At 45.2% G+C, this 26,714-nt stretch overlaps 2 protein-coding genes across 5 annotated transcripts in view; one reads left to right on the forward strand and one right to left on the reverse strand.

The window, feature by feature from the left end:
* kcnh7 (potassium channel, voltage gated eag related subfamily H, member 7) overlaps positions 1-21,419 on the forward strand; it is a 61,501-nt gene extending 40,082 nt beyond the window's left edge. For 3 of the 4 annotated variants that reach the window (XM_056370315.1, XM_056370317.1, XM_056370318.1), the window contains 10 exons: positions 3,693-3,924; positions 4,020-4,187; positions 4,445-4,644; positions 6,827-7,079; positions 10,095-10,300; positions 10,883-10,967; positions 12,414-12,695; positions 13,990-14,149; positions 16,974-17,163; positions 17,596-21,419. In XM_056370315.1, the coding sequence (XP_056226290.1) occupies positions 3,693-3,924; positions 4,020-4,187; positions 4,445-4,644; positions 6,827-7,079; positions 10,095-10,300; positions 10,883-10,967; positions 12,414-12,695; positions 13,990-14,149; positions 16,974-17,163; positions 17,596-17,934 (2,115 nt within the window). In that variant the 3' untranslated portion in view covers positions 17,935-21,419. The remainder of the gene's footprint in view (positions 1-3,692; positions 3,925-4,019; positions 4,188-4,444; positions 4,645-6,826; positions 7,080-10,094; positions 10,301-10,882; positions 10,968-12,413; positions 12,696-13,989; positions 14,150-16,973; positions 17,164-17,595) is intronic. The other variant, XM_056370316.1, reaches the window with a different exon arrangement.
* gca (grancalcin) lies at positions 20,801-26,169 on the reverse strand. The gene is made up of 8 exons (XM_056370319.1): positions 26,009-26,169; positions 24,970-25,197; positions 24,229-24,298; positions 23,531-23,574; positions 23,257-23,404; positions 22,826-22,939; positions 22,603-22,661; positions 20,801-21,779 (listed from the first exon to the last, which is right to left on the reverse strand). The coding sequence occupies exons 1-8, from the start codon at positions 26,030-26,032 to the stop codon at positions 21,753-21,755; spliced, it is 714 nt and encodes a 237-aa protein (XP_056226294.1). The 5' UTR covers positions 26,033-26,169; the 3' UTR covers positions 20,801-21,752.
* Between the last annotated feature and the right edge of the window lie 545 nt (positions 26,170-26,714).

Consider the following 26,714-nt stretch of genomic DNA (forward strand, 5'->3'; position numbering starts at 1 on the left):
GCAGTCGTGTATTTCTGAGCTGTTTTTCCTCGAATGTTTGGACTGCTAAACCAATCTGACGCTCGGCTGTCACATCTGCTTCCCTCGGCTGTCCAGACCGGAGCGCCCCGGGCTATCCAAATCTGTTAAAAAGGTCTCAGCCTCCCTAACCACTCTGCCTGCGAGAAACTAATTTGTTCGTGTACGTCTGAGGGAGATGGCAGAGCAAGTCATCTAATGCTCAGAGAGAGCAGTATGGAGAGTGCAATAACAAGAGAGCAAACAAAGGAAGGACGTAAATCTCTGCAGCAGCAGCACTGGAATACTTTGTGTGTAGCACCTGCTGTGATTTCTGAATAATAAGTTTTCAAACTAAAGCAGAGGAGACACATACATCTACGAATATGTGTGAAAATGCCAGATGCCAGGATACATGATGTAACACCCTCACACACCCTCACACACACACACACACACACACACACACCCTCACTCTCACACACACACACACACACACACACAAAAAACAAAAAAACATCAGATTGATGTGTGTTGAGGGCGAGGCCCCGATGTCAGTGTGTTGTCGTTATTTGCCATTAGGTGTGTGTTCCTGTGAGGGACTCCGTGGCCGGAGGCTGGCAGTGAGTGGCAGGTGGGGAAAAAAGAGCAGACAGCTTGAGCAGCACGGCGGCGGCGGCGGCACACGATGTACGTCCTCGTCATGCAGCTACATGACTGCTGCGGCGTTTTGCTGAGGCTCGTGTCGTCCGCAGCGGCGCCGTGTCAGAAACGCTGTGAGGAAACTGAAAATAACACAACGCACGTACAGTTTTAGCTCCTGTCTTTAAGGTGTGGTATTTTGGCTCTCTCTCTGCAGAGACAGCGACTATTTTTAGACATAATCTCGTGCACCTTTGTTGCCTGGAAACCATCTCTGACAATATGTTAAGAATTTTTTTTTGCTGATTTCATTAGGAACACAGCAGGTTGAAATCTCCCCTGAGAGATTCTTTCTTTTCGTCTCTCTCAGCAGCAGCAGCAGCAGCACTGCAGGCTGTGCTGCTGCTGCTGCTGCTGCTGAATTTACCTACAGAAGCCATTTGTGCTCCTCCATCATTTTCATATCAATGTCCTGTTGTGATGAGATGAGAGTATTTGCCTATTACCGCCACATTCGCGTGTACGTCGGGGCCAAATATGAAGTAATTGCAAATTATGGAGGCTCGGTGTGAAAATTTGCTCTAAACCAGAATTTAAATATTATTTTCTCTTTGCTCATAAACAAATCTGAGCTTAACCAACACTTCTTCCATGAGAAAAATCTCTGTCAGCACATTCACATCAACAAACAGTTGCAGAAACCTGATGATGTTGATGATTATTATTGATTTAAATTAACAAAGCTTCTTGCACACGTTGTCTTTTATGGCCGGATCGATTGTTTCATGCAAATTAAACCATTTTTATTCAATTCACATTCTGCTGTGTCTTTGGTTTAAGCAGAAATTCACTTTAACTTTAACTTTGCTACAAAAAAAAAAACAAAAAATAAAGAGAAAGGATGCAGGGTGATTGTAGGAAGCAGCTGCTGGAATGAAACACACACTCAAACATTAATATACCTGCCTGAGTGTGTGCATGTGCAGATGGACTGAGCTTTAACAGTGTCAATCCAGTGTCATCATCATCATCATCATCATCAACCTTTATTTATTTTCTGGGGGATTCATCGAAGGCCGACCCTCATTTTCAGTGATGCTGAATCAATCGATCCCGGATAAAAAAAAGTGACATTCAAAGACGTTGAGAATCAGGAGATTTAAAAGCGTATTTTTCTGATTAGTCAGGGAATCGATATTTACAGTGCAGCTGACAAACGTCACTCCACGGCGAGGTCCCAAAAACAACCAGGGGTCAAAGTGCGAGGACGTCTGTGTTCCCAGTTATTTCCAGTGAAGCGCAGTGACTGTCAAACCTTAGAAAAACTGAAAATCAAACTTAGATGTTAAAGTTGAATGTAGAATAAAAAGGATGAGGATCTCTGGCTCGTGATTGGTCGACTGAACTTGCTGACCCGTCTGCCCGAGGTTTCATATGTTCTAGTTGGGTTTTCTGTCTCAGTAACTTTGGAGGAAATCATGAAATGATGGTGTATTACTTCGTAAATCTGGAGTTCACATCACAGCCCTCGGTTGACTCTTGGTGTTTTAAAGTGGCCATGCGAGCCGGCAGAGCCGCGGCGGCAGATGGCCAGAGGGATATTCAGCGGATATGTTTTATACAGCTGGTTGCTAATGGGAGCTTTAGCTTCTCTCCTCAGCTTGAAACGCCTCCGACTCACTGTAAGCCCAGATTTTAATCAACATTACACTGTGCAGGCCACATACCATGTGTGTGCTGTGTCATCTGTGCAGGTCGCTCAGACGGCGCCGGCTGCACTACACCTCACAGATGACGCTCTTATCCGCTTTTCTGTACATGATTTATTCAGTGTTTGGGTCGTCAGTGAGACGGCGAGCTGCACATTGACGGTGAATGATGGTGGTGATTTCGGGGGGAGATTGGGAGGACGGAGGCTCTTTAATGGACCCATCAGAAGCAGATACAGCGCTCCGTCACGGCGATGACGGAGACGCAAACACCCTCCCTCATGAATCATCCCGCTTCAAAAACATAAAACCCCCCCATCAACCCCACTTCCTGCTTTTACTCCATATAACCCAGGTAATATTTACTCACCTGCGCAAGTATAGACATGAGGCGCAATTAACACGGGAGGCTGCGAGTGATGATTTCCCTGCAGATATTAGGATAATTGTCAGGTAAGATAGAGAATGGAACGACCTAATACTGTTCACAAACTCTCACTTATTGTTTTTACTGATAGTGCGACACCAATATAGCATGTGTCATGGCTGTATGCTGCCCAACCCCCCCACCCCCCAACCCCACAACCCCCCAACCCCTCACACTGTCCGTGTGTTAATTTAGTCAGGCTAGAAAATGGAGACGGGAGGATTAAAGCGCTTCGAATTAAACAGAACAGAAGGGTGTGTGTGTGTGTGTGTGTGTGTGTGTGTGTGTGTGTGTGTGTGTGTGTGTGTGTGTGTGTGTCAAGGCTTTGACAAAGGTTCCAAGCTGCTGATGTTTATGTTTCTCTAAACTCATTTTGCCGTCATCACATGCCGTTTGTTCAGAAGTCTCTTATCGTCAGCCGACAGATGAGACGCCGAAACTCTTCCTCGCGTTCTCATTCGCGGATTTACACACAGATCCGTGCCGACGGCTCCTGATCCGCCCAGAGCCACGAGCCTCCACCTCTCAGTCGGTGAGGTTGATGTTGGCGGTGAGGGACGCCGAGTCCTTGAGAGATGTGTTTACACCAGCGGGAGTGATCCAGGAAATGATCCACAGTCTGGTCTGTGTGTCTGCGACATGTGGTGTGTGAATAAGATGAAGCTACACATGTTTCTGAAACCTTAATCCTGAGCTGGTCGTTCTCATGACCCCGACCCCGACCCTGACCCTTGACCCCTGACCCCTGACACTGCAAGGCCACAAACAACTTGTGCACTTTGCTGCAAACCTCTGGTCTGAGTTGTTTCCTTCACAGGGAAGAGCGGAGCAACATAAAACCAGGTGACGAATGTGAAGAACTCTAGAACTGTACTTATGTACAAATGTTGGTTCTTGTGTCTTCCTCTGCTCGTTAGACCACCACTCTGATTGGTCTGCTGAAGACGGCCCGTCTCTTACGGCTGGTACGTGTCGCCCGTAAGTTGGACCGCTATTCGGAGTACGGCGCCGCCGTCCTCATGCTGCTCATGTGCATCTTCGCCCTCATCGCCCATTGGTTGGCGTGCATCTGGTACGCGATTGGCAACGTGGAGAAGCCTTATCTGGAGCACAAGATCGGCTGGCTGGACAACCTGGGGGTGTCGATAGGTGGTTCTTTTCTCTTTTTCCTGTTCTCAGAGTTTCATTTTGAAGATGCCAAAGAAACTTGTAATGAACTGTGTTATTTGTTTTATCCATTGTAGGAAAGAAATACAACTACAGCGACCCCAGCTCGGGCCCCTCCATCAAAGATAAGTACGTCACAGCGCTCTATTTCACCTTCAGCAGTCTGACCAGTGTGGGCTTCGGGAACGTCTCCCCCAACACCAACTCCGAGAAGATCTTCTCCATCTGCGTCATGCTCATCGGATGTGAGTGACAGCTGAGTGGAAGTACATTCAGAGAGGATGTTAAAACCCTGTTGTTGCTGAAACCCTCTGTAATCAGGGACGTGTTTAAATACATGTTGAAGGCTGATATAAGACGATAGTGATTGAATGCATCAGGTAGGTGTTTCCTTGAGACAGTTTTCTGTTTGGATTAACCAGAAGAAGAAGAAGCTGGTTTCTGTGTATGAGCAGCTTTAGCCACCGCTGCTCAACACTCACCTCTGTGGCTTCTCTCCCAGCTCTGATGTACGCCAGCATCTTCGGCAACGTGTCCGCCATCATCCAGAGGTTGTATTCAGGTACAGCCAGGTATCACCTCCAGATGCTGCGGGTCAAAGAGTTCATCCGCTTCCACCAGATCCCAAACCCGCTGAGGCAGAGGCTGGAGGAGTACTTCCAACACGCCTGGACCTACACCAACGGCATCGACATGAATATGGTACGAGAGGGAGTGTGTGCTGCATTCAGCTCCAGCTCCTCTTTTTCTTTTTCTTTCACAATGGAAATGAAATATGTTTAACTTTAAGATTGTATGTTGCTTTTCTTCTGTTGCTTCTTCTCTCCTTTTTTACAAAACTCATTTTTGTGATTTGTCTGCTTCAAGAGTTTCAACTGTCCTGTCCCCGAAAAAAAAATGCCGTTACCACGTCAATGTAAAAGCAAACTCACAATGTTCGGCCTTCGCCACAAAGTTAAATGAAAGCCGCGGTTACTGCTTGTGCTTCCAGTAACTGCGGCACTTCTCGATCCTGATGATGTTCATGGTACTTATATAAGTTTGTCTCTTCCATGTCTGCCTCATGTCAAATGGAATGACCCCACCACTCCGGTAAGAGCAGGAGGTACATGTGTGAACACAACTAATGTCAAAAATTCTGTCCCCCAGTGGTAGAGCTTCGTGTAGCCGTGCTGACATCAGTAGTGAAAAGTTATTCCTCTTTAGCTTTAATGTGCAGAAGACAGACGATGTGTAACGCTAAGGTTTCATTACATGCATGTTATTAGAGAGCACGTTCCCGCAGTGTTTTTGTTTTTATTTCATTTTTACCTGCACAAACACGAACATGATGCCACATCGTAGATTCACAGGATGGACTTTTGCATGCCAGTTAAACTGCAGGAGACACACATACATCAACACTGAATGCTTCCTGCAGGCCACAGTCATCGTCTATCAGCGGTAGACTTGCATGTGGCCTGCCTCGAGGTGCCTTTTTGTTTTTTTTTATTTTGCATGAAATCTGTGTATTCAAAAAAAAAAAAAAAAAAACACAACCCCATGATATTCATCTGGTACCAGAGACAGAGTGAATCACGCCTGTGAGAGTGGGCTCAGCCTCGCCGGGCGCTGCCAGGTTTCCCTCCCACTGTTGGGAGGCTTGGCTGCACGCTCCGTGGTGGCACCTGCGCTTGCCAAATGTTGTTCAGTCTTTCCTTTCCAAATCTACTGATCAGTTTTTGTTCTGGAAAAGCCTGTCAGAGCCAGAGAACCAGTTCAGGCTGCACCCCCACCCCACCCCCATGATTCTCTTGTCATCAGCACATTGTGTTTTATGTGTAAATGACAAAAGATAAGAAATGTGTTTTCTTGTTTCGACTGTCCCTCCTGTGTCCTTCCCTGCCTTCCTGTGTCTGTCGTGTTAAAGTCTGACAAGAGATTGTTCTTTACAGTCGGTTCGTTAGATCATTAGTTTTGTCAGCGGTCTGTGTGCTTTGTCTTTTTAAAGGGTAAGTGTCTTATGAGTTGGTTTTTATACATAAACAAAATGTTAAATGTCCTTATCATATTATTTTATTTTTATCTCCCAGGCGAACTCGGACGGGTAGGAATGACCAATCACGGTTGGGTCACGATTTTCAATATTTATATTTCTTTCTTTCTACTAACTACCTCGCAGAATATGAGTCAGAGTGTAGAGTGCTGTTCGTAGGCTAACCAGGAAGTTAGCATCACCCTGGTTCCCTCCGCTAAAAGCCAGTGGCTTTTGGATTATTACAGAAAATAACCTCCTGATATGTTTTGTTCCGTGGAGATGTAAAGAGAGCTTATTTAATTTATTCAAAAAACCCAGAGACTTGATGACGAGGGAACAGGAAGTGTTAAAATGCTAAAAGTATTTCCTGGTTTTAGGACTCATTCCTGCAGAATATTGAATATTATATCTTCTCTTTGTTCTTGCATGCTCCAGGTAATGGTTCATAGAGTAGTTTCCTCCATCATGGCAGTGAAACCTGTGCTGAAGTATCACAAACAGAGAGCAGACGCAGCAAATACTGAGGCTGTGTTTGGAGTTTGAGCTGTCACTTATCTGCAGCTTCTCAGTCACTGAATGTTCTGTCCTGTCTGTCGTCAAAAGACTGTGAAACACTGAAGTGTAGCTGTGCAGAGGAAGATCGCAGGCTGTTTCTTACTGCAGGAGTACGAGAGGTTTTGAGAAGAAGGAAAGAACACAAGTGGCAATTGTACCAAATTTCTCTGGAAATCCAGTCAATTCGACCTTCAACTTCACCCCAAACCAAAACTCACATCAAAACACTCAGTTTCTAATAAGAAAACACGACTTCCTTATCGCATGTAATCACCATAACCACGTGTGCTCTGGCCCGTGTTCCACACTCAGGTGCTGAAGGGTTTCCCAGAGTGCCTGCAGGCAGATATCTGCCTTCACCTCAACAAGAACCTCCTCCAGGGCTGTAAGGCGTTTCGCGGGGCCACCAAAGGCTGCCTGCGGGCCCTGGCCATGAGGTTCAAGACCACCCACGCGCCCCCCGGAGACACCTTAGTCCACGGCGGAGACGTGCTCACGGCGCTTTACTTCGTCTCCCGCGGCTCCATCGAAATCCTCAAAGACGACGTGGTGGTGGCCATCCTGGGTGAGTTCAGCGCACGCCTCCTTCAGCGTTCATTTTTAAATAGATATTTTCACAAGAACAAACAAAAATCGAAGTTGCTGTTTTACGAAGGGTTCGAACACCTTTGGGTTATGTTGTGAAGTAGCATGGGATCATGGGAGTTGTTGCTTCCTCTTGCTTCCTGGTTCAGATTCCTTCAGTGTCTACCAGCAGCTGAATTTCTCCTCCTCTCCAGAACAAACAGAAACACTGAATAAAGCAGTTTCACCGACGCTGTGAGGTCGTCACATTTCCTCAGCTTGTTTCTCTGAGAACTTCCATCCTTCGTCCGTTTTTAAATATAGAGTTGAAAACCACCAAGGTGAAAAAAGTGTATCTTAAAAAATGACAAATTACATTAAAACCACATAGTTCTCATCCAGCTGTTTATATCAGGTTACCATCTAACTCTCAGGGAGGAAGCCAATGAGCATATTTCCCAAATCGTTAACTTTACCTGTTAATCATTTATTTAATCCGTGTTAAACGTGGATTGCGTCAGAGCACGCACGTGTACATACTGTATGTGTTCATGTAGTATGTTCTGAAGCCTTTACATTCGGCGTTCCCGTGCACAAAACATTCCTAATTGGCCGCCGTGAATCCTAATGACGAGTCGGAGGAGCGCGACTGACGGCTGGTGGTTATAGCGTCGCCTGAACTCGCCGTCATTAGTGCCGACGCGGGTGGGCCACCTAAATAAAGATGGCTCTGCTCTGCTCTGCTGCGATACGGCTGGTTGGCAGCTCACATCCCTGTTGGCTGTGTTGTAATAACTTACTTCAAAGAACGCGGTGATTGCTGCCTCACAGCCGTGCTCAGATGAAGGGAGAGGACAGGAGCGAGTGGGGGAGGACACGTGGTGGGAGGAGAGTAACAGAGGATATGTGCCGATGATTAAAAAAAAAAGAAAAGAGGACATGAGTGCTTTCAAATAGAGATGGATGACAATAGAGGCAGAGAAGGGATGGAGGGCTGAGCGAGGGGGAGGGGAGAAAGGGGACGAGAGTTTAAGGAAGGAGGGGGGCAGATTGAGGAATTCAGGAGAGGAGTGAAGTGACAGAGGGGGAGAAGGAGGTGGAGAGAGTTTCATTGTGGTGTGATGACAGGAACCACTGAGCTGCGTGTTATTATCAGCTGCATCCAAATGTAATTACAATAAATCTCCCCTCTCCTCTCTCGTTTCCTCTCCTCTTTCCTCTCGTTTCCTCTCCTCTCTCCTCTCTTGTTTCCTCCCCTCTTGTTTCCTCTCCTCTCATTTCCTCTCCTCTTTCCTCTCTTGTTTCCTTTCCTCTTGCTTCCTCTCCTCTCTCTCTCCTCTCTTGTTTCCTCCCCTCTTGTTTCCTCTCCTCTCATTTCCTCTCCTCTTTCCTCTCTTGTTTCCTTTCCTCTTGCTTCCTCTCCTCTCCTCTCTCCTCTCTCGTTTCCTCCCCTCTTGTTTCCTCTCCTCTCATTTCCTCTCCTCTTTCCTCTCTTGTTTCCTTTCCTCTTGCTTCCTCTCCTCCTCTCCTCTCTCCTCTCTCGTTTCCTCCCCTCTTGTTTCCTCTCCTCCTCTCTCGTTTCCTTTCCTCTCCTCTTTCCTCTCTTGTTTCCTTTCCTCTTGCTTCCTCTCCCCTCTCCTCTCTCTCCTCTCTTGTTTCCTTTCCTCTCCTCTTTCCTCTCTTGTTTCCTTTCCTCTCCTCTTTCCTCTCTTGTTTCCTCTCCTCCTCTCCTCTCCTCTCCTCTCCTCCTCTCCTCTCCGTTTCTCTCCTCTCCTCTCTCGTTTCCTTTCCTCTCCTCTTCCTCTCTTGTTTCCTTTCCTCTCGTTTCCTCTCCTCTTTCCTCTCGTTTCCTCTCCTCTCCTCCTCTCCTCTCTCCTCTCTCGTTTCCTCCCCTCTTGTTTCCTCTCTCCTCTCATTTCCTCTCTTGTTTCCTCTCCTCCTCTCCTCTCTCCTCTCTCGTTTCCTCCCCTCTTGTTTCCTCTCCTCCTCTCCTCTCTCCTCTCCTCTCTCCTCTCTCTCTCTCGTTTCCTCTCCTCTTTCCTCTCTTGTTTCCTTTCCTCTCCTCTTTCCTCTCTTGTTTCCTCTCCTCTCCGTTTCTCTCCTCTCCTCTCTCGTTTCCTTTCCTCTCCTCTTTCCTCTCTTGTTTCCTTTCCTCTTGCTTCCTCTCCCCTCTCCTCTCCTCTCTCCTCTCTTGTTTCCTTTCTCTCCTCTTTCCTCTCTTGTTTCCTTTCCTCTCCTCTTCCTCTCTTGTTTCCTTTCCTCTTGCTTCCTCTCCCCTCCTCCTCTCCTCTCCGTTTCTCTCCTCTCCTCTCTCGTTTCCTTTCCTCTCCTCTTTCCTCTCTTGTTTCCTTTCCTCTCGTTTCCTCTCCTCTTTCCTCTCGTTTCCTCTCCTCTCCTCCTCTCCTCTCTCCTCTCTTGTTTCCTCCCCTCTTGTTTCCTCTCCTCTCATTTCCTCTCTTGTTTCCTCTCCTCCTCTCCTCTCTCCTCTCTCGTTTCCTCCCCTCTTGTTTCCTCTCCTCCTCTCCTCTCTCCTCTCCTCTCTCCTCTCTCGTTTCCTCCCCTCTTGTTTCCTCTCCTCCTCTCCTCTCTCCTCTCCTCTCTCCTCTCTTCTCCTCCTTTAAAGGAGTGTTTTCATGGAGCCGGTTAGGTTTGGTGAAACCCGGTGACATGACATCAGGGTCATGATGAGTAAGAACCAGGTCAAACACAAGTCAGAACATTTCCTCCTCTCCTTTCAGAGACGTGCTGATCGCTGCATTTCCATACCACCTTGTTTAAACACCATTTGCATGTGATCACGTATCACAAGACACTGACATGATTGAGAGCCAGGTGATTGGCTGACCATCGTATTTGTATATATCTTAGTCTCATTGGGGAAAAAATGCTGTTGCAAAATAACAACAGACTTTTATTTTGGAAGTTTTATAAAAACAGTTTTGCAATAATGAAAATAAGAATAATGAAATTGGATAACAGTGAGATCGGCGTATACCTGTGCCTGTTCCTCCCGTAGGTAAGAACGACATCTTCGGCGAGATGATCCACCTGTTCGCCAAGCCGGGGAAGTCGTGCGCGGACGTGCGGGCGCTGAGTTACTGCGACCTTCACACCATTCAGAGGGAGGAGATTCTGGAGGTGCTGGACATGTATCCAGAGTTTGCAGACCACTTCCTCACCAACTTGGAGCTGACCTTTGACCTCCGCGATGAAAACGCCAAGGTAATCATCGAGCACGGGCGCGCCGACGCCTCCTCCTGTGTAGGAAGCAGGGAAATGGATTGAGGGGTTTTTATATGAAATCAATCTTGGTAAGAATTCTTCTGTAGAGACCATTACTTGAATTAAACTGTCTATTCCATGTGTCGTATCTCTGTCACGTCCATTTAAGACGGAGGAATGGCTTTATTATTAATTCACTTCAGGCCTTCAAGTCATCTGTGGTTGTGGGAATAAAAGCACGAGAGCTAATTCTGCCATGTGCCGGAGGACACGAGTGAGAGATCGAGAGTATTAGTGGAGCATTAAGGGTAGATGTCACGGACGGAGGACACGATGTTCGCTGTAATTATGATGAATCGGGTGTAGCGGACAAGACGTGCGCGGCCCGTGGCGTCATGCGAGTGCGAATGGACGCCGGCCCCTCGTTTTGTTTATCTCTTAAAAAAAGCGGAAGTGTCAGCGCTCGTTGTGCTGGAAAGAAAGAGAGGGAGACGCATGAGAACGTCCTGAGAGCCATTTCTAATTTTGTCTCCAGGAGGTGACCTTTGTTTGTTTGTTACATACATGTCCTTTTGTTTACAGACGACGTTCCCGCAAGCAGCTGATTCCAACACGGATGACATCAACTGTCGAAGGCGGGTGTCCTACAGGAGGAAGTCGTCCACAGGTCAGAGACACAACATGGCGTCACCAAAGCTGCTCTCGCTCATTCGCTGTATCGCTCGTCATGAATGTTGCTGCTTGTAAAGGAGGTTTTAAATAAGTCTGACCTAAGTTACCGTGGAAACCCTCATTAAGCCTGAGAGGGATTTGATGAAGGATGCTCAGAGAAGCGCTATGAAAAGTCAGTCTTGAACGAACCAGGATTAAACTGTTGCATAAAACTGTGAGCAAATATAAATATAATGAAGCCTGGATCAATCCTTGAATCACATTTAAAGAGAGAACAACGATGGAGTCCCGGGTCAGAGCTGTTAATTAGCTTCATTATAACTGCAGTGAACATTTGTTGACTGAATCACTCTGCGGACACTTTACGGCAACAACTCAGATAAATTATTAAACATCATTTTCCATCTGGCTTTGCTTCTATTTGACATGTAAATTGGATTGAACCCAGGATGATGTGATTACAAACAGAGCACTGCACTCACACTGAACTCACAGGGGTTCGGTAAAGTTTGTTTCTACTTTCCTTAAAGACCAGTATCTGTAGTAATTAATTAGAGAAGTTGATGCTTTTTGAATGGGAGGTTTATTTTAGACTGCAGAGGGAAAGATTTGAGGTGATTTCTTCACCGATGTTACTAACGAGCTTTACGGGTCACTGGTATCAATTATCAGACGTTGTTATTTTGCTTTCAAATGTTTATTTCCGAGTTAGCTAACATTTTCAGCAGAGCCCCCCCCCCCCCTCTCCCCTGCAGCCCCACCTCATAAATCCCAGTTTAACCCCCGGTCGTCCTCGCTGTGAATTGATATCACAAGTGTGTGTTTCAAAGTCCTGAAATAATCCTGAGTCAGTTTTATGAAACGGTTTATAATCCCGGTTCAGTTTGTGCCGGCTCATTAGAGACACTGAACTTCCTGAGCCTCCCGGACCTTGTGTATCCTCGTGAGAAAGTCTCTCCTCAGATCAGCTCCTCTGCAGATAAACTGCCTCCCTGCCCTCAGACTTGTCGGGCAGCTTCCAGATGACGGCGCGCTCCGTGTGGGAGCTGCTGTAATTTGACTTCTAACAGCCGGGAGACTTGGGACTCGGAGACTGAGCCTCCGCGCAGCAGCGCTCGGCATTTTTGGCTTTGATTCAGGCAAATGTAATTGGTCACCATGGTTACGGACCATCTGAATACTGTATCACCATCTCCCGATATAACACAAGTGAGGACGGAGAGTGTACCGTCTCACAGCCTCCCGCTCGGCGCGATGAGCCGTGTTCATTTACATGTTGGTCACATGTAGAAACTCTCCTTCGACATTGTTTGTCCTCATTTCAACCCCCGAAGCAAAACACTTGCTACGTGTTGTCAGAAGATAATGAGACAACCCAGACTTCCCCAGAGGAAGTCAGTGCTCCCTCAGCAGTTCTCCTGATTACCACTTCTCCCCGTAGGTTCCCACAACAAGGAGCCGGTGGCCACCTACTGCGACTCCAAGCAGGGGAGGCAGATCTACGCCGCCTCGGCAACCGAGGAGAGGAGGGAGTCGGCCGAGGAGGCGGAGGACGAGGACGAGGAGGAGGAGGAGGAAGGCAGGGAGGAGGAAGAGGAGCAGAGGCCCTTGTGCTCCGGTGTGCCGGGCTACCCGGTAGTTAGGGACAACTCCCTGGGCTTCGGGCTGAGCGGCGCTCCCGACGCACAGGCCGGAGACAACACACAGGACCAGGCTTATAAAGGTGATGGAAACATCCACCTTAATCACTCCTACATCACTTTTCATGCAGACTTTTATTTTGTAATGATGGATTTATATTTGGCTCAAAAGCCCTTTTCTCTTTTTCCTGTCAATCAAATATATCTTTTATATCTATCTGATTTGTTTCTATTTTTGCCCAAACATCAAAAAACAAAACAACACTGTTATTTCTCTGTTAAGCTAATTGCTGTAAATCTGCAGCGTGTCCTCTAAAGTTTTACTGAATGGTAATTGGCTCAGAAGTTCATTTAGAAAAACCAAAAAAAATAAAATAAATAAAAGATCCCTAAACCCCAGAGGAGGAATGTCACACCTATTAAAAATCCAAACAAGGATTATGTGTCATTATGGTGAAACCTCAAACCGACTCAGTAATAAAAATGTAAGAGGATTATACGCAGCGACCAGCACCGGGGTCACACACCCCCCTTTGATCGTAGGTCACGACCAAATAAAGGATTTACAGGAAACATTAGGTAAAATCATGTTGTGTTGTGTTGTTAAATCTTTGTAGGAAATCTGAGGGATAAGGTTTAATTATTTACTCGGTTAGTGTGAAATTTAAGTACGACACGGCGCGGCCGCGGAACAGACAGAGAGCTGAGACTGAGACGTTTCTCCGTCCGCCCGCTGATACATGTTGAGCAAACACACCGGCTTGTGTCTGCAGCTTGACCTCATGTGACCTGGTGTCAGAAGAAGCGGCCGTGCTGTCGGTTTAAATCCCCATAAAACCATCCAGTGAAGAAACACACACACACACACACACACAACAGTAACCTTTACTGCAGGATTTCCCTGTATTCTAACTGCCAAGTTAAACCCAGCATGATTCTACGCCGAGGCTGTGTCAGCGTGTTGATTTGATAGTGATATCCCATAATTCAGCTGTGCCATAAGAGGATTTCTTCCAGAGAGGAGAGCAGATATTGATTCCTGGAGAGAACAGGAAATGCCAATTTAATCTCCAGCCATCACTTGCTGTTCCTCGCCCACAAACCCCAGAAGCAGGGGAACGACGATTCCTCCGAGGGTGCGATTGTCAACCCCGAGGTCGCACGAGCGTTTTCCTCTGTGGGAGACATGTGAGGATCCAGGAGGCAGCGAGCTGATCAGAGCTCAGTGAAGCTAAATGATGACACAGGAAGAAGCTTCCCCCTGAGGCGCTGCTCTAATAACACACATCATTTTCCTCCGTGTGTGTGTGTGTGTGTGTGTGTGTGTGTGTGTGTGTGTGTGTGTGCGTGTGTTTGCCCACACGTCTCTCTCCCCAGAGCACCATGCAGATGAGTGGGTGCGTCAGCGTCCCAGCCAGAGCGCAGAGGAGTCAACCCAGTGTCAGGAGACGCCGGCCGGGGAGGACGACAGCGACACGGACCTCACCTACGGAGAGGTGGAGCAACGTCTGGACCTGCTGCAGCAGCACCTCAACAGGTGTGGAGGGGGGAGGAGGGGGGGGGGACACAGCATGTTAACATCCGGGGACACACCTGATCCAGCTGAGGTGAAATATACGGCGTGAAGGCGATACTTCCTGTGAGGATGGTGTGTGGCCTCGTTGGTGTAATCCGTCTCTGGTTTTATCTGAGATCCCATCAGTGATGAAAATCAGGTGGCGCTCACACCTGTTACAGGGGAACTCCGGTTGTTGTGTGTTTCCAGGTGTTGCGGAGCTACAAAGACGTGAGTTTACCACACCTCTGTAGCTACTACCATAACACACCTGAATCTCCACTTGAACTGACCATGGTTGAGTTGCATTGTGGGTAATGGAGGAAGAAGGAAGAACTTTCACTTATGAGTCACTGTTCATTTTTAAAGGGCCATATTTTACATGACTGTGACTGTGACATCACAGAGTTACAGGAAGTCCTGACGGCTGGTTTTAAGGCTCAGTTTCTGAATACAGGCTGTGTGCATTTCTCTGTGGACTGAGGCTTTGATACTTTCACAGTATTAATATAGAAGCTAGACCTGATCTATAATCACACTACACATGGACACAGACCTTTTAGACTGGATGGAGCTTTTAATATCAGTTAAATCATAATAAAATGAATGGAAACGTCTTTTAGAGATGAGGCTCGTGACCTTTAAATAACTAAAGACACCTTCGGGATCGTGTTTGGCTCCATCTCTCATTAATACGCTTTTCTTTTTTTTCTTTTTTTCTCTCCAACCTCAGTCATCGTTCAGAGCTTCGCCGTTCCCGCCCATGTGATTGTGCCTATAATTGGCTGAAAACTGGAGACATTTCAGGCCAGACACCCGCTGCAGCTGCGTTAATGCAGAGAAGCGGACTGTGCGAGCAGCTCGTGTGACTCTCTGCTGGTGCTCCGACACAGATGAGGGGGAGGCAGACAGTCAGTGGGCGTCTATTTATAGCGCGCTGCCATGAGTTGCAAAGACTCTTGACGTCATCCTGTGAGGTTGGAGTGGTGGAGTCATGGTGAAGTTGCAGAGTTTTATGGAGGAGTGTGGATGTGAGGTAAAGAACTATTCTCCTCACTTATCTTCCATTCGCCTCCCAGTGGAGTTGTGGGGTCACGCCAGTCGCCCCACGGCTGGACGTCCTCCGTCCATTTGTGCCCGTGTTTGGTTGAGTGTCTGTCTGAAGCGGCTTGCACGGCCGCTGCACACCTAACCCTCATTTGACAGAGCCAGGCCCGAGCCGTAGTGTTGATTTACACTTATTATCCTGTAGAGAGGGAAACAGGCACCTGGCAGAGCGACTCGCTCCGTTTGCTGTCTCTGCTGTTTCACCGACCGACTGAGAAAAGGAGTGTGTGGAGAGAAAAGGTGATTCACCACCTTCAGACGCTCCATGATATGATGTAACTTGCTGCATTAAATGATGACACACAGTGCAGGTATTTGGTATTTCGGTTTACCTCTATTTTAGTTTACCTACAGGTTTACCTCCGTGACATGATCTCAAAAAGATCAATATAAAGATAAATGATTCAAACAACACAGTAACGACTGGGAGGTAAAATAATATGCTCAAACAATCTTACACATCAACATTTACTCAAATACCACAATTAAGTACAATTTAAAAATTACTTTACTTCAGTATTTTCATTGTCCACAATATTACAGTGAAGTATTGTACTTTTTAATAGTTTACCTGACATTTATTTAGACGTAAATATAATAGATTTGCATGTACATATATTGGATTTCCACATATGAAATATTTGTACATATAAAAATAAAACATGTAAAAATTATATATGAAATCTAATATAAATGGGAACAATTTCACATATTGACATGTATGTTTAGCCCATAAAAATCTGCATCCAGGTGCAGTATATATGTGATGATATTATATCCTCTTACAGGTGACATACTCTCGATATATGGGCTGATGCATTACTGTCATTAAGAATGAAATTCAAAACATGAAAACCTTTTAATTATGGTGCATTGTTACAGATTAAATTAATAGTTAATATCAGCTTCACTTCAACCAGCTACAACATTAAAATGCTGCTTAATATTAACAACCCACTAATGTGATGGGTAATAATTCATCAGTCCTAGCAGCTGTTTCCTGCTCATTTGCTCCTTTTGAATTCTGGACTTTTACTGGTAATTTTACTGAAGTTAAGGACTGAAATCCTTCTTCAACCACTGAGCGCTGCTCCGCCGTGTGACACTGAATCGTATTAAATCAGATTCATGTTCGTGTAACGTGTCAGAGCTGAAGATTCACATTTCAGAAAGCATCAAAGCAGCTACACTCAGGTTTGAGTCTGAGTCTCCCCCTAGTGTTTGGTTTTAGTACTGACCACCCATCCAGCACAATGACAACACTGTCACTGTATTATATATTACTATACTATATCACTGATGACAATCCATCCGTCGTCCGTCCTGTTTGTGTCTGCTCACTTTGTTTACAGCGGAGAACAGGGCCACAGATGATATCAGTCATTATATTGATGACGGGCCGACAGTCGGCCTGAGCTGTTCTTCATGGCGATGATGAGATGAAATGATTGAGCCCTGCGGGGAAATTAGGTCACAGCAGTGAGAGAGACGATGACGACGACGACGACAATCGGCTGGAAAACAGTGGAAACTGCAGTGACGGTTAAACATTCACTGATAGGAGCTGTTCAGTCGTAATCAATAATAATCAGCATCTTCAGCTGTGATTATCAGAACTGTTACAGAACCAATAACCGCTAAGATCAACCACTTGTTTCTTCTTGTTCTTCACGTCGTGTTGTTTTGTGTTGTCGGTCAGACTGGAGTCCCAGATGACGGCAGACATCCAGGCCATCCTGCAGCTGCTCCAGAGGCAGACCACCGCCGGCCCCCCCGCCTACAGCACCGTCACCTCCAGCCCCGAGTACCAGAGGCCGGCCGTCAGGCTCCAGCCGCTGTCCGCCATCCAGTCGGACCTCAGCCTCGGTCCTGCTCCACCTCGACCACAGGTGACGTTACGCTGCAGACGTACCGGCCCTTTAAATAACAACAAGTCAGGATAAAACATCATTCATCAGGAAGTATTTTATTTAACTGTAATTTTTATTAATTTATCTCCTTAGGTTCAAATGTCACTTAGATTGTATAATGTGAACACGACAAGCTGCTGGCATTTTACATCATATTCTTCTGTTTAATACAACAAATGATGAATCGATTAATTGAGAAAATAATCAGCAGATTAATCGGTGATGAAAACAATAATCATTTGTGTGTGTGTTTCTGTCAGCTGACAGACACTGGACATGTACAGTGGCCCAGCTGGGTCATGCTGTTAGTTTTTACCAGCTGATTCCACTGAAAAAAATACATGTGGAAGTTAAACTGCAGCTTCAGGCAGAGTTCAACAAATCCCTGAGTGACCCGTGTGTCTCCCTCAGAGCCCCGGCCCAGAGACGGCCCAGAACAAACCCAAAGAAACCTCCCCGGTCCTCCTCCACACAGAGACTCTTCCAGACGGGGACTTTGCCGGACTGCTCGACGAGGGCGACGCCGACACGGAGCAGAGACACACGCAGAACAACGCGCACACTCCAGAGCGACAGCACCACCAACAACAACAACAACAACAACAACAACAACAACAACAACAACAACAACAAGAGCAGCCACCGAGGTTCCCTTCAGGCCGACAAGCCTCTCTACCTGACGTCCCCAGCAGCTCAGGGATGTTGGGACTCCACCGGCCAGTTTCTGACCCGGGGCTTCCAGGAAAGTAGACGACCCCCCCACCCACACTCTCACACACACACACACACACACACACACACACACACACACACACACACACACACACACACACACACACACACACACACACACACACACTCCTCCCCACCCTTTTACACTGACTGAAGGTCTTCTCTCAAGCTTGACTCAGGGTCTAAGAAAGAGACTGAATATGCAAAGGAAAACAAACTGTAGACTTTCTTCCATTCCTTTTCGGAAAATCTCTCCCACCCCCCGTCGCTACTCTGATTTAGATGTATAAAGTCCATTTATACAGAGGTATTTATACACTATATTATTATCATACTGTATGTAAAGTCATCATCTACTGTGTACATACTTCAAATAGACCACTGCCAGCAACACGAGGCACCTGATGTGCTTTTTCTAAAAGAGATATGCATGTTTCTGTTTCCCATCTTTTCTGTTGCATGTTCCTCACACACGCTGACACTCACCAGGTGTGACCTCGGCATGCTCTCACACACACACACACACACGCACATGCACATGCACACACGCACCACTGTAGCTCTCCAGTCTCATTTTCTATGACTCTTCCCTCCTCGCGGGGACAAAAAAAGCTTCTTGAAAACTCATCTCGTATCAGCGGCTCCAACACAATTGACGCAGTTACAAACTCCGGCGGAGATCTGTCTGTATATTTAGCGTGCCTACTGTACACCACATTGCCACAACACAAGGAAACCACTTCTCATTCAGCTCAAAAAATACACGACACAGTGCGACACCATCGTGTGTGGAGGCTGCGTGGACATGCCATAGCACAACAAGACTTTTGTCAGCCTTTGAGAGCAATAATGACGAACCAGACTAACCGCACTGAACCGTGGTGTGTGTGTGTTTCTAGAGTTTAATACACTTTGGAAATAATTTTATACCTGACCGAAGAAAAAGCGTTTGTGTTGGGATTTCATTCGCTTGCAAACATCAAGAGGTTAACTGTAAATGTTCAAGGCACAAAACGAGGAGACCACAACTTATAATGAACATATAATTGCCTGCATCATATGAATATTACACGAGCATGGTTGTGGGGTTTTTACAGTTGTAGTCGAAGCTTGTGACGGACGTTTATGTCGAAGCAGTTTTGGGGATTTTAATGAAGAACTTCATCTAATTGGTCACAAATATACAAACAGCTGAGCGTCGCCTTAATCAACCCTGAAAAATCCTCCCTCTCCGTTATCGTCTCTGCGAAGCATGAGATCCACTGGCGGCCGAACAGCGTGACGATCTGGAGCAGTTGTCCCTCAGCAGCAGGCCACAGTTTGGCTTTTAAGGAGCTCACTGTTCCCACTAGTTTGTAATGAGTGACTAATTACAGTGATGATGTTTGGACCTGAGGTTGCTAGGCCACCAGTATTTCTAGTTCACAGTGCTGTAAGTTGCTGCCTGTATATTTTTGACCCACAATAAAATGTATAAAGGAAACCAAACGTACTTTCTTTTAAGGACATTTCTCAATCAATCATTGTGTCATAAAATAAAATCCTCAACCTGCCTTGACATAAATGTCCGTTACAAGAGTGTGAAATTGTTAAAGTTTGACTGCAGCTGTGATTCAGCTGGACAGGAAGTGACATCCTGACTCCTCCTCACAGCTGGAGGGAACCGACTGTCCCTCATGATACTTTTTGGTTGCATGCTTCAGGTCTTCCATTATCTTTATGAAAAGTATTAAATTTCCTAAATAAATAATCATAACTAACAAACATCATGTGGGGGAAAAAAAAAAATACACAAACAACAACAAAAAAGAGTTCAGCCTTCAATAGCCTTAGCTTTATTAGCCTGTTATAGCCTTTACAAACGACGTCGCTCCAACGCACCAAAAACCTGCTTCTCCACCGTCACAGATGTAAATGCACCGAACCATGAACTGCATGAAGATGAATTAGTCCTTTTTAGTTTTCTAACACCGATTCCAACACGAGCTCACGTATTGCATGGAGACTGCACTCGACTAAATTATGAGAAAAGGTCTCAATCGGCTGTGTGCGACAGTTAAGACCTATTTTTCTAAAAAAAAAAAACAACAACAACAACAACAACAACAACAAAACAAAGTATTTTAATTTGCCATTATTTTTCTATGTATCTGATTTTGTTCTTAAAAAACAAAACAAACAAAAAAACCCTGATGTTAGTGTGGACTGCGGATGGCATGATGGGAAGGTGATGAACGCACAGCCTCTCAATGTAGCAAGAGACGTGAGTGAGCAGCACCTGCAGCCGTGATTAGTTTGTCTTGGACTGATGTTGCACATTGATTTTCATGTCATTTCTATATTGACTTTTCCCCTCTGAACTCACTTAAACAAGCCTGGGCTTCATGTTAACCTCCCCACCCTCCCCCCTCCTCACCCCTGCTGAAAACACGTTGAAGAGATGACAGGGTGCAGACGACAGGAAAGAGAAGAAGAGGTGAGAGATGATGGGATGGAAGAGAAACCTTTACTTTACGGGACACGAACGTGGGGTGCTTTCTTTGATAAGCTTTCTTTCTCGAGCACAGATGTAGAACAAAAGTTGCTAAAAGCCTAAACTCCTGAAGAGTCGTCTCCTGAACTTTCACGGGATTCGCAAACTTTTGCACAGAGATTAGAAAAAACTCGCTGTACTGGATATAAATGTCACTTTTTAAATCTAGTGCTGTTCACAATTGTTTTTATGCATTTTTTTAAATGTTTGCCACTGTATTTTATACAATGCAACACTTAACAGCTAATTTGAATGTTTCCGTTCTTAACTATATTTAAAGAAATGAAATATATTGTGTAAATAGACTGGGGGGAAAAATGCGCAATTGTATAAATTAATAAACAGAATGCATACGGATTAAAAAGTGTTTATTTTGAGTAACAAAATATGATATTTCCTACAACACGGGGTACATGAAGAAACAGAAAGTAGGCACATGACTTTGCTGCAGCTGGATGACAGTACTTTAATATGTTAGTATCGGTAACAACAGGTATCAGTGTGGGTTCACATCAGCTCACAGTCACTTTGGCTTGTTATCAAGTTAAACATCAAGCTCATATGCGTCTAGAATCTAATGAAGTCAGGCTCAATATACGTTTTATAAAACAGAAGTGTATAATATTTCCTGCATAGAAAATACCAAGAACACGTAATGCACTAGTTCATGACTGTGTGAATTTCAGTGTAAAAGCAAAAATCGACATCATGTTATCTGTAAATGCTGCTGACATTTATTCATTGACCACGATGCTGCCGTTAATATGAAGCTCTATATAAATGCCTTTGATATATTTAATCGTACATTCAGAGATTATAAATGGCACAATAGGAGGGACACATATCAGAACATCCTGTTAGTATCAGTTTACTTTTCATATTTCAAAATAAGAGCTGACCAGTTAAACACAGCTGGTAGATTCAGTTCTAATTGTTCCACCGCTTCAAGTGTAAAAAACAAACATTCATGCATTTCTATGCTGTGTTGTCTGCAGCTTTTATTTTGAAAGTCTGAAATCTAAATGAAATTTAAAGACACTGATTATACTCCTCTCTAACATGGATAGATACTGTGTGTGTGTGTCTACACCTGACACACGTTCAGCACACCTGTGTGTGAATACAAGATTAAAGCGTTATGGCGAGTGTTACAAGCGATGGGTACTTTCCTGTTGCAGCTCGTGGCCGCTCAGTCCAATTTACTGGCCTCCCTTTGCGTTCCTGTGAGGCACTGTTCCAGACTCAGCCGCCGACCGGTCCGTTAAACGCCCCCGATCTCACGGCGTGGGACAGACAGCAGCACCTAGATGGCCATTGTGCACAGGATGAACTGTTCACACACACACACACACACACACACACACACACACACACACAGAGAGCGAGAGAGAGGGAAGAGGATGTAAACCACAGAGTCAGTTTGTAAATCAACCACAGGAGGTCAACAGGAAACTCTCTCTCTAAAGCTGCGCTGAGCTTTTCACACGCTGACCACAGCTTGAATTAACGTCATGTGATGTGTGTCTGTGTACGATGTGTGTGTGTGTGTGTGTGTGTGTGAACAACACGGCACATCTGACACAAAAGCTCACTGTTCATTTCTTGTTCCTCCAGTGTCTTTAATAATGAGACCAGCGGGGTAAAACTTCCTGTTCAATCAGGTGGAATCAGACAAAAGGAGAAGTAACATCAAAACGAGAGATCGCAGCAGCTGCGACGCCCGACAGCACGCAGCACTACCATTACAACTGCTACAGGAGAGATCAATGTTTTATAACTAGTTTCTTTGTGATTGCTTACATATTTGTATTTTTAATTCATTTATATCACAGTATATGGACATGTTTGTTTATATTTTATCTTTAGAATCTTATTTCCTATCCTCCATTCTTTGCTGATGCAGCAACTGTAACGTGAGCAAATTTCCCTGATTTTGATTTTGATTCATGAGGCTGAAACGAGTGATTTAAGACTGATCTGTGCAGGTGTTAGAGGTTGATGACACTGACTTTGACCACTTGTTGTTTATGATAAAATAATTCGTTTTATTTAGATATTAAGAGCTGGGGAGGCTCCCAGTCCTAGTCATGTTCATAATAAGGTTAATAAATCTCAAGCTGAAGCAGTGAAGCTGCAAAGACTGTTGGACTTACATCGTCATACTGGAAGGTGACAGATCCCTGCTGCATGGTGTCTCTCCGCCTGAAGTTGTCTGCAACAGGAGGAGGAAACGGTCACGGCACTGAAGAGTCAACACTTCACATTTCACAACATTAGTGCGACACAGAGACGACGGAGAACACAGGTGTGATGGAACTGAATCATAGAGCACGTGGCTGTTCACTGAACCCGTCGGCTCTTCTCTGTGTTCGGTACCTGTGAGGGCTCGCAGTTTGACGCAGCACGCCACGTAGTCGTCAAAGTAGACTCTTCCACCTTTGTTGTAGCGCTTGATGATTGCGTTCAGAGCCTGAGGACTGACACGGTAGCCTGATGGAGGGAGAAGAGTCATTTCAGTATGCGGCACTGTGGTTACAGAGTGTGTGACAAAATGACTGTACAGCCCTAAAAGTAGGTCAGACCTCCCTGAGCTGCAAATGCAGGTGTCAGAATCAGCAGGTGCTGATTGACTGACTGATCCTGCAAGGTTTGGATGGTGGGTCCAGGTGGGCGGGGCTTAGTGACTTCTTTGTTGTGACATCACAAAGTTCCAGAAGTCCTGACGGCTGGTTTTAAGGCTCAGTTTCTGAATACAGGCTGTGTGCATTTCTCTGTGGACTGAAGCTTTGATACTTAAAGACTCTCACCCATAGCGTTGATTGCCTGAGTCATCTCATGAGGTTCAACAGTTCCACTCCTGTCCTGGTCAAACATCATGAAGTTCTGCTTCCAGCCGTTGAGCGCCGTGAACAGATCCTTGAACTCATTGAAACCCATCTTGCCTGTGTAGTCCCTCTGGTGACGGTGTGGTTAAGGCTTTAAAATCTGCTGCTTCATGGGTAATGTACACGCCCACTGATCGCAGTAGGGAATGGTGACAGGAGCATTATGGTCGCTTAACTTGTCATAAACAAAGGATACATCGAGCATCGCAATCATGATCCTGCACGTGTCCAGGCTGAACGCTGGAAAGAAGAAGTCGAGACCAAGTTATCATTTTAAAAAGGTGACAGAGAATTCACTTTGAAAATAAAGGAACAGCTCATGATCCAAATGTAAACAACCTGCTGTCATCACCGCCAAACATCCTGAGGCTAAAAGTAACAGCTAACTGGTGATGTCGGGAGGAGGTGGAGGTTATTCACAAAGCTAATATTTGCTCCTGTGTCAGGTCTGCTGCAGGTGGTGTGTTTGTTGTATTAGTGTTTTGGAAAAATACGATATCCAACTTTTAAAAGCATCATTTGATGGCGAGTTAGTTAATTAGGATCAAATCAGCTCAGCTTTATAGAAATTTCCCTATTAAGGTTTTATAATGCAAAATCTGAATGATCTTATTGCTGTTTGGTGATTATGGACTAATTCTACACATCAGAGTATCGGAGCATCTCTTCATGTGGAAACAGGGAAGTGAATGAGGTCTTGTTAAACCACTTTTAATACACACCACAAGAGTTCTCTCAGTTCCTCAGTCATTTAGAAAAGTTCCCAATTCTCAAATCCCTGAAAGCCTTTCCTGTTAATGTGTCTAATGTGGTGTTAATACAGATTACATACTGAGGAGCTGTGGGATGAGAGTGGTATGATTCATCCTCTAATGTAGAGAGCGGTGAACTTACGATTGTAGCTGCCGGTGAAACCAGCCTGAGTCAGACACCTCTGGAGTTCTTCTGCATCCACTTCACCGTCCTGTAGGAAGCAGGAAGTGACACTCACGTCAGACAGTCATGTGTGACACTTAGCAAAGTTCTGAGGAGAGTGGTGTGAAGCGAAGAAACGGAAATCCCTGTAACACTCGAGAACTGTGCTGCATGTGTTTCAAGCTACTCTCCACATCTTGTGTATGGAAGATTTAAAATGCCTGAAATTAATCAAACACAGAAATAAAATATAACACAAAATATATTATGTCTTTTTTATTTATGCATTTACTGTCATGTGTTTGTGTGTGAATCTAAATCTGCCACAGAAATGCAACGATATGAATTTTCATCCATTGTTTTAACAACCAAAATCCTAAGAGACGTGTTCTGTGGAAAACATACAGCACATCCAATTCACTGTATTATGCAATCGATGTATTATGCAACACATTAGTTCAGCATTTGAACTGGTGAAACTTAGGACAACTTATGTGGAGCGGTATCAAGTTAATACAAGACCCTGACATCTGAAATGGCTTTAAATGTCCTGCATTCTTGTTCTTGTCTAAACTTGTCACGCTTAAAGCTGAGACACACTCATTCTTACGCCACGTTAAACAAAAAGACTATTTATCTGCAGCATTCAGTCTAGATAGCAACAACTGTGCAACCATACTTCTACATCTTGTCCAAACTTGAAGTGGGCCACACTCTTACCTGGCCTGCTATGGCTGTAAAGTAACCCCACATTGGATCATTGGCAGCTGGTGGTGGGGCTCCATATGTGCCTGGATATCCACCACCATAGGGGGCATATCCTCCTTGGGGTGGTGCGCCTCCCATCGGCCCACCCATATGCCCCGGCATGTGACCCCCCATGGGACCTCCCGGCATTCCCTGTGGGTGCATCCCCTGAGCTGGCATGCCTGGCATTGGTCCCCCATACTGAGGCAGAAAACAGAGGAGATAGGGCTGGTAATTATGAAGCTGCTGAATGACGTTCAGTGCCGTGTACAGATGTTCCTGAGTTTAGACTTCGTCTCAGCTGCCTGGTTGTTTCAGAGAGGAGTGACCAGCAGAGGCAGCAGCTACACAATTTACATATTGATGATAATTGTTATTGTCATTGACATTAACCCTGAGGAAAATATCTTTTATAAGCTCTTCTCTTCCTGCATGTTTCAATATAATAGAACATGCCAGCACAATACAATAGGGGGTGAGTTATAATGAGAGTTATGACAAGGTGCAGTCCTTATCACCATGACATCTGGAGGCCTGCTATTGGCTGATTGAAAGATTTTACAACATTGAGTCACTGCAGTCAACACTGAAGAATCACACCTACACTAAAAAGTTGTTTTGCATTACTTTAAATTAATTATATTACAGTATAAGAAGAAGGCTTGACACTGCTCAAGCCCTGTTTCAGCTACATACAGCTGTCAAGCTAAAGGTGTCAGCTGTTTTAGCTAGCAGGCTGCTCCTGCAAAGTGATACCGGAAGACAATTATAATAAAGCTTATATTCTTATAATGAAGAGAGGAAGACAATATGGCTCCTAACTTACAGCTGAAACAGAAAAAAGTCACCGATGGAGGTTTGAGTGTAGAGGAGGACAGTGAAACATGTCACAGTACATCTTGTCCAAAACTATCGGAAATTCTCTATAACAGGAGCCCCGGGGCTAGCTTCCTGCTAGCTAATGTAGCTCGTTTAAACACTGTAAAATCACGGTTACACATAATTCACTCACCCCGCCGTATCCTGGATAAGCCATTTGGTGAAGTTTGAAACGGTCACACTCGCCGATGCCTTTAAAAGTGTGACTGACAGTAAATACGAGCTACTATCACACGATTATAACTTCCGATAAGTCTGACTGAACAGTTGTTACATCATATCCCGAGCAGGCGGAAGTTGTAGGAAGTGACTGACAGCGCAGATGACCAATGGGCGTGACGACGGAATGACGACGCGCCAGAACGTCCTCGAGTCACGTGGTTTGTCATTTAATACTGTAAATTCATACACAGGAGTCCTCAGCTGAAGCAGGTATTCATGCACCTGTCCCGACAGCCGGTATATGTGTGTGATTAACCGGGATCCACCATGTCTGAACTAAAGTGTTTGTCTTTTTTTGTCATTTAAAGGAATCCACAGTGAAAACTGAAACAGCGGGAGAATGGTTAAATGGCATTATGTATGGTTATGTTAAAATTCATACCAGACATGCTCCACTGCATTAATGTCAACAATTTACACCACTGGAGACGTTTACAAAAGAATGTCATAAATGCATTAATTAAATAATGTGTGCAATTTACAATCAACTTTAACTGACAAATTAAAAATAAAATACACTTTGTGAATGAAGGTACAGGTTTACCTCGAATGGTGAAAGCTAACCGTGTTAGCAGCATCTTAGCAACGGCTCAGTCAGGAGGAGCCTGTTGCTGACA

The sequence above is a fragment of the Seriola aureovittata genome, chromosome 24, assembly GCF_021018895.1.
Source record: "Seriola aureovittata isolate HTS-2021-v1 ecotype China chromosome 24, ASM2101889v1, whole genome shotgun sequence".
NCBI classification, from domain to species: domain Eukaryota; kingdom Metazoa; phylum Chordata; class Actinopteri; order Carangiformes; family Carangidae; genus Seriola; species Seriola aureovittata.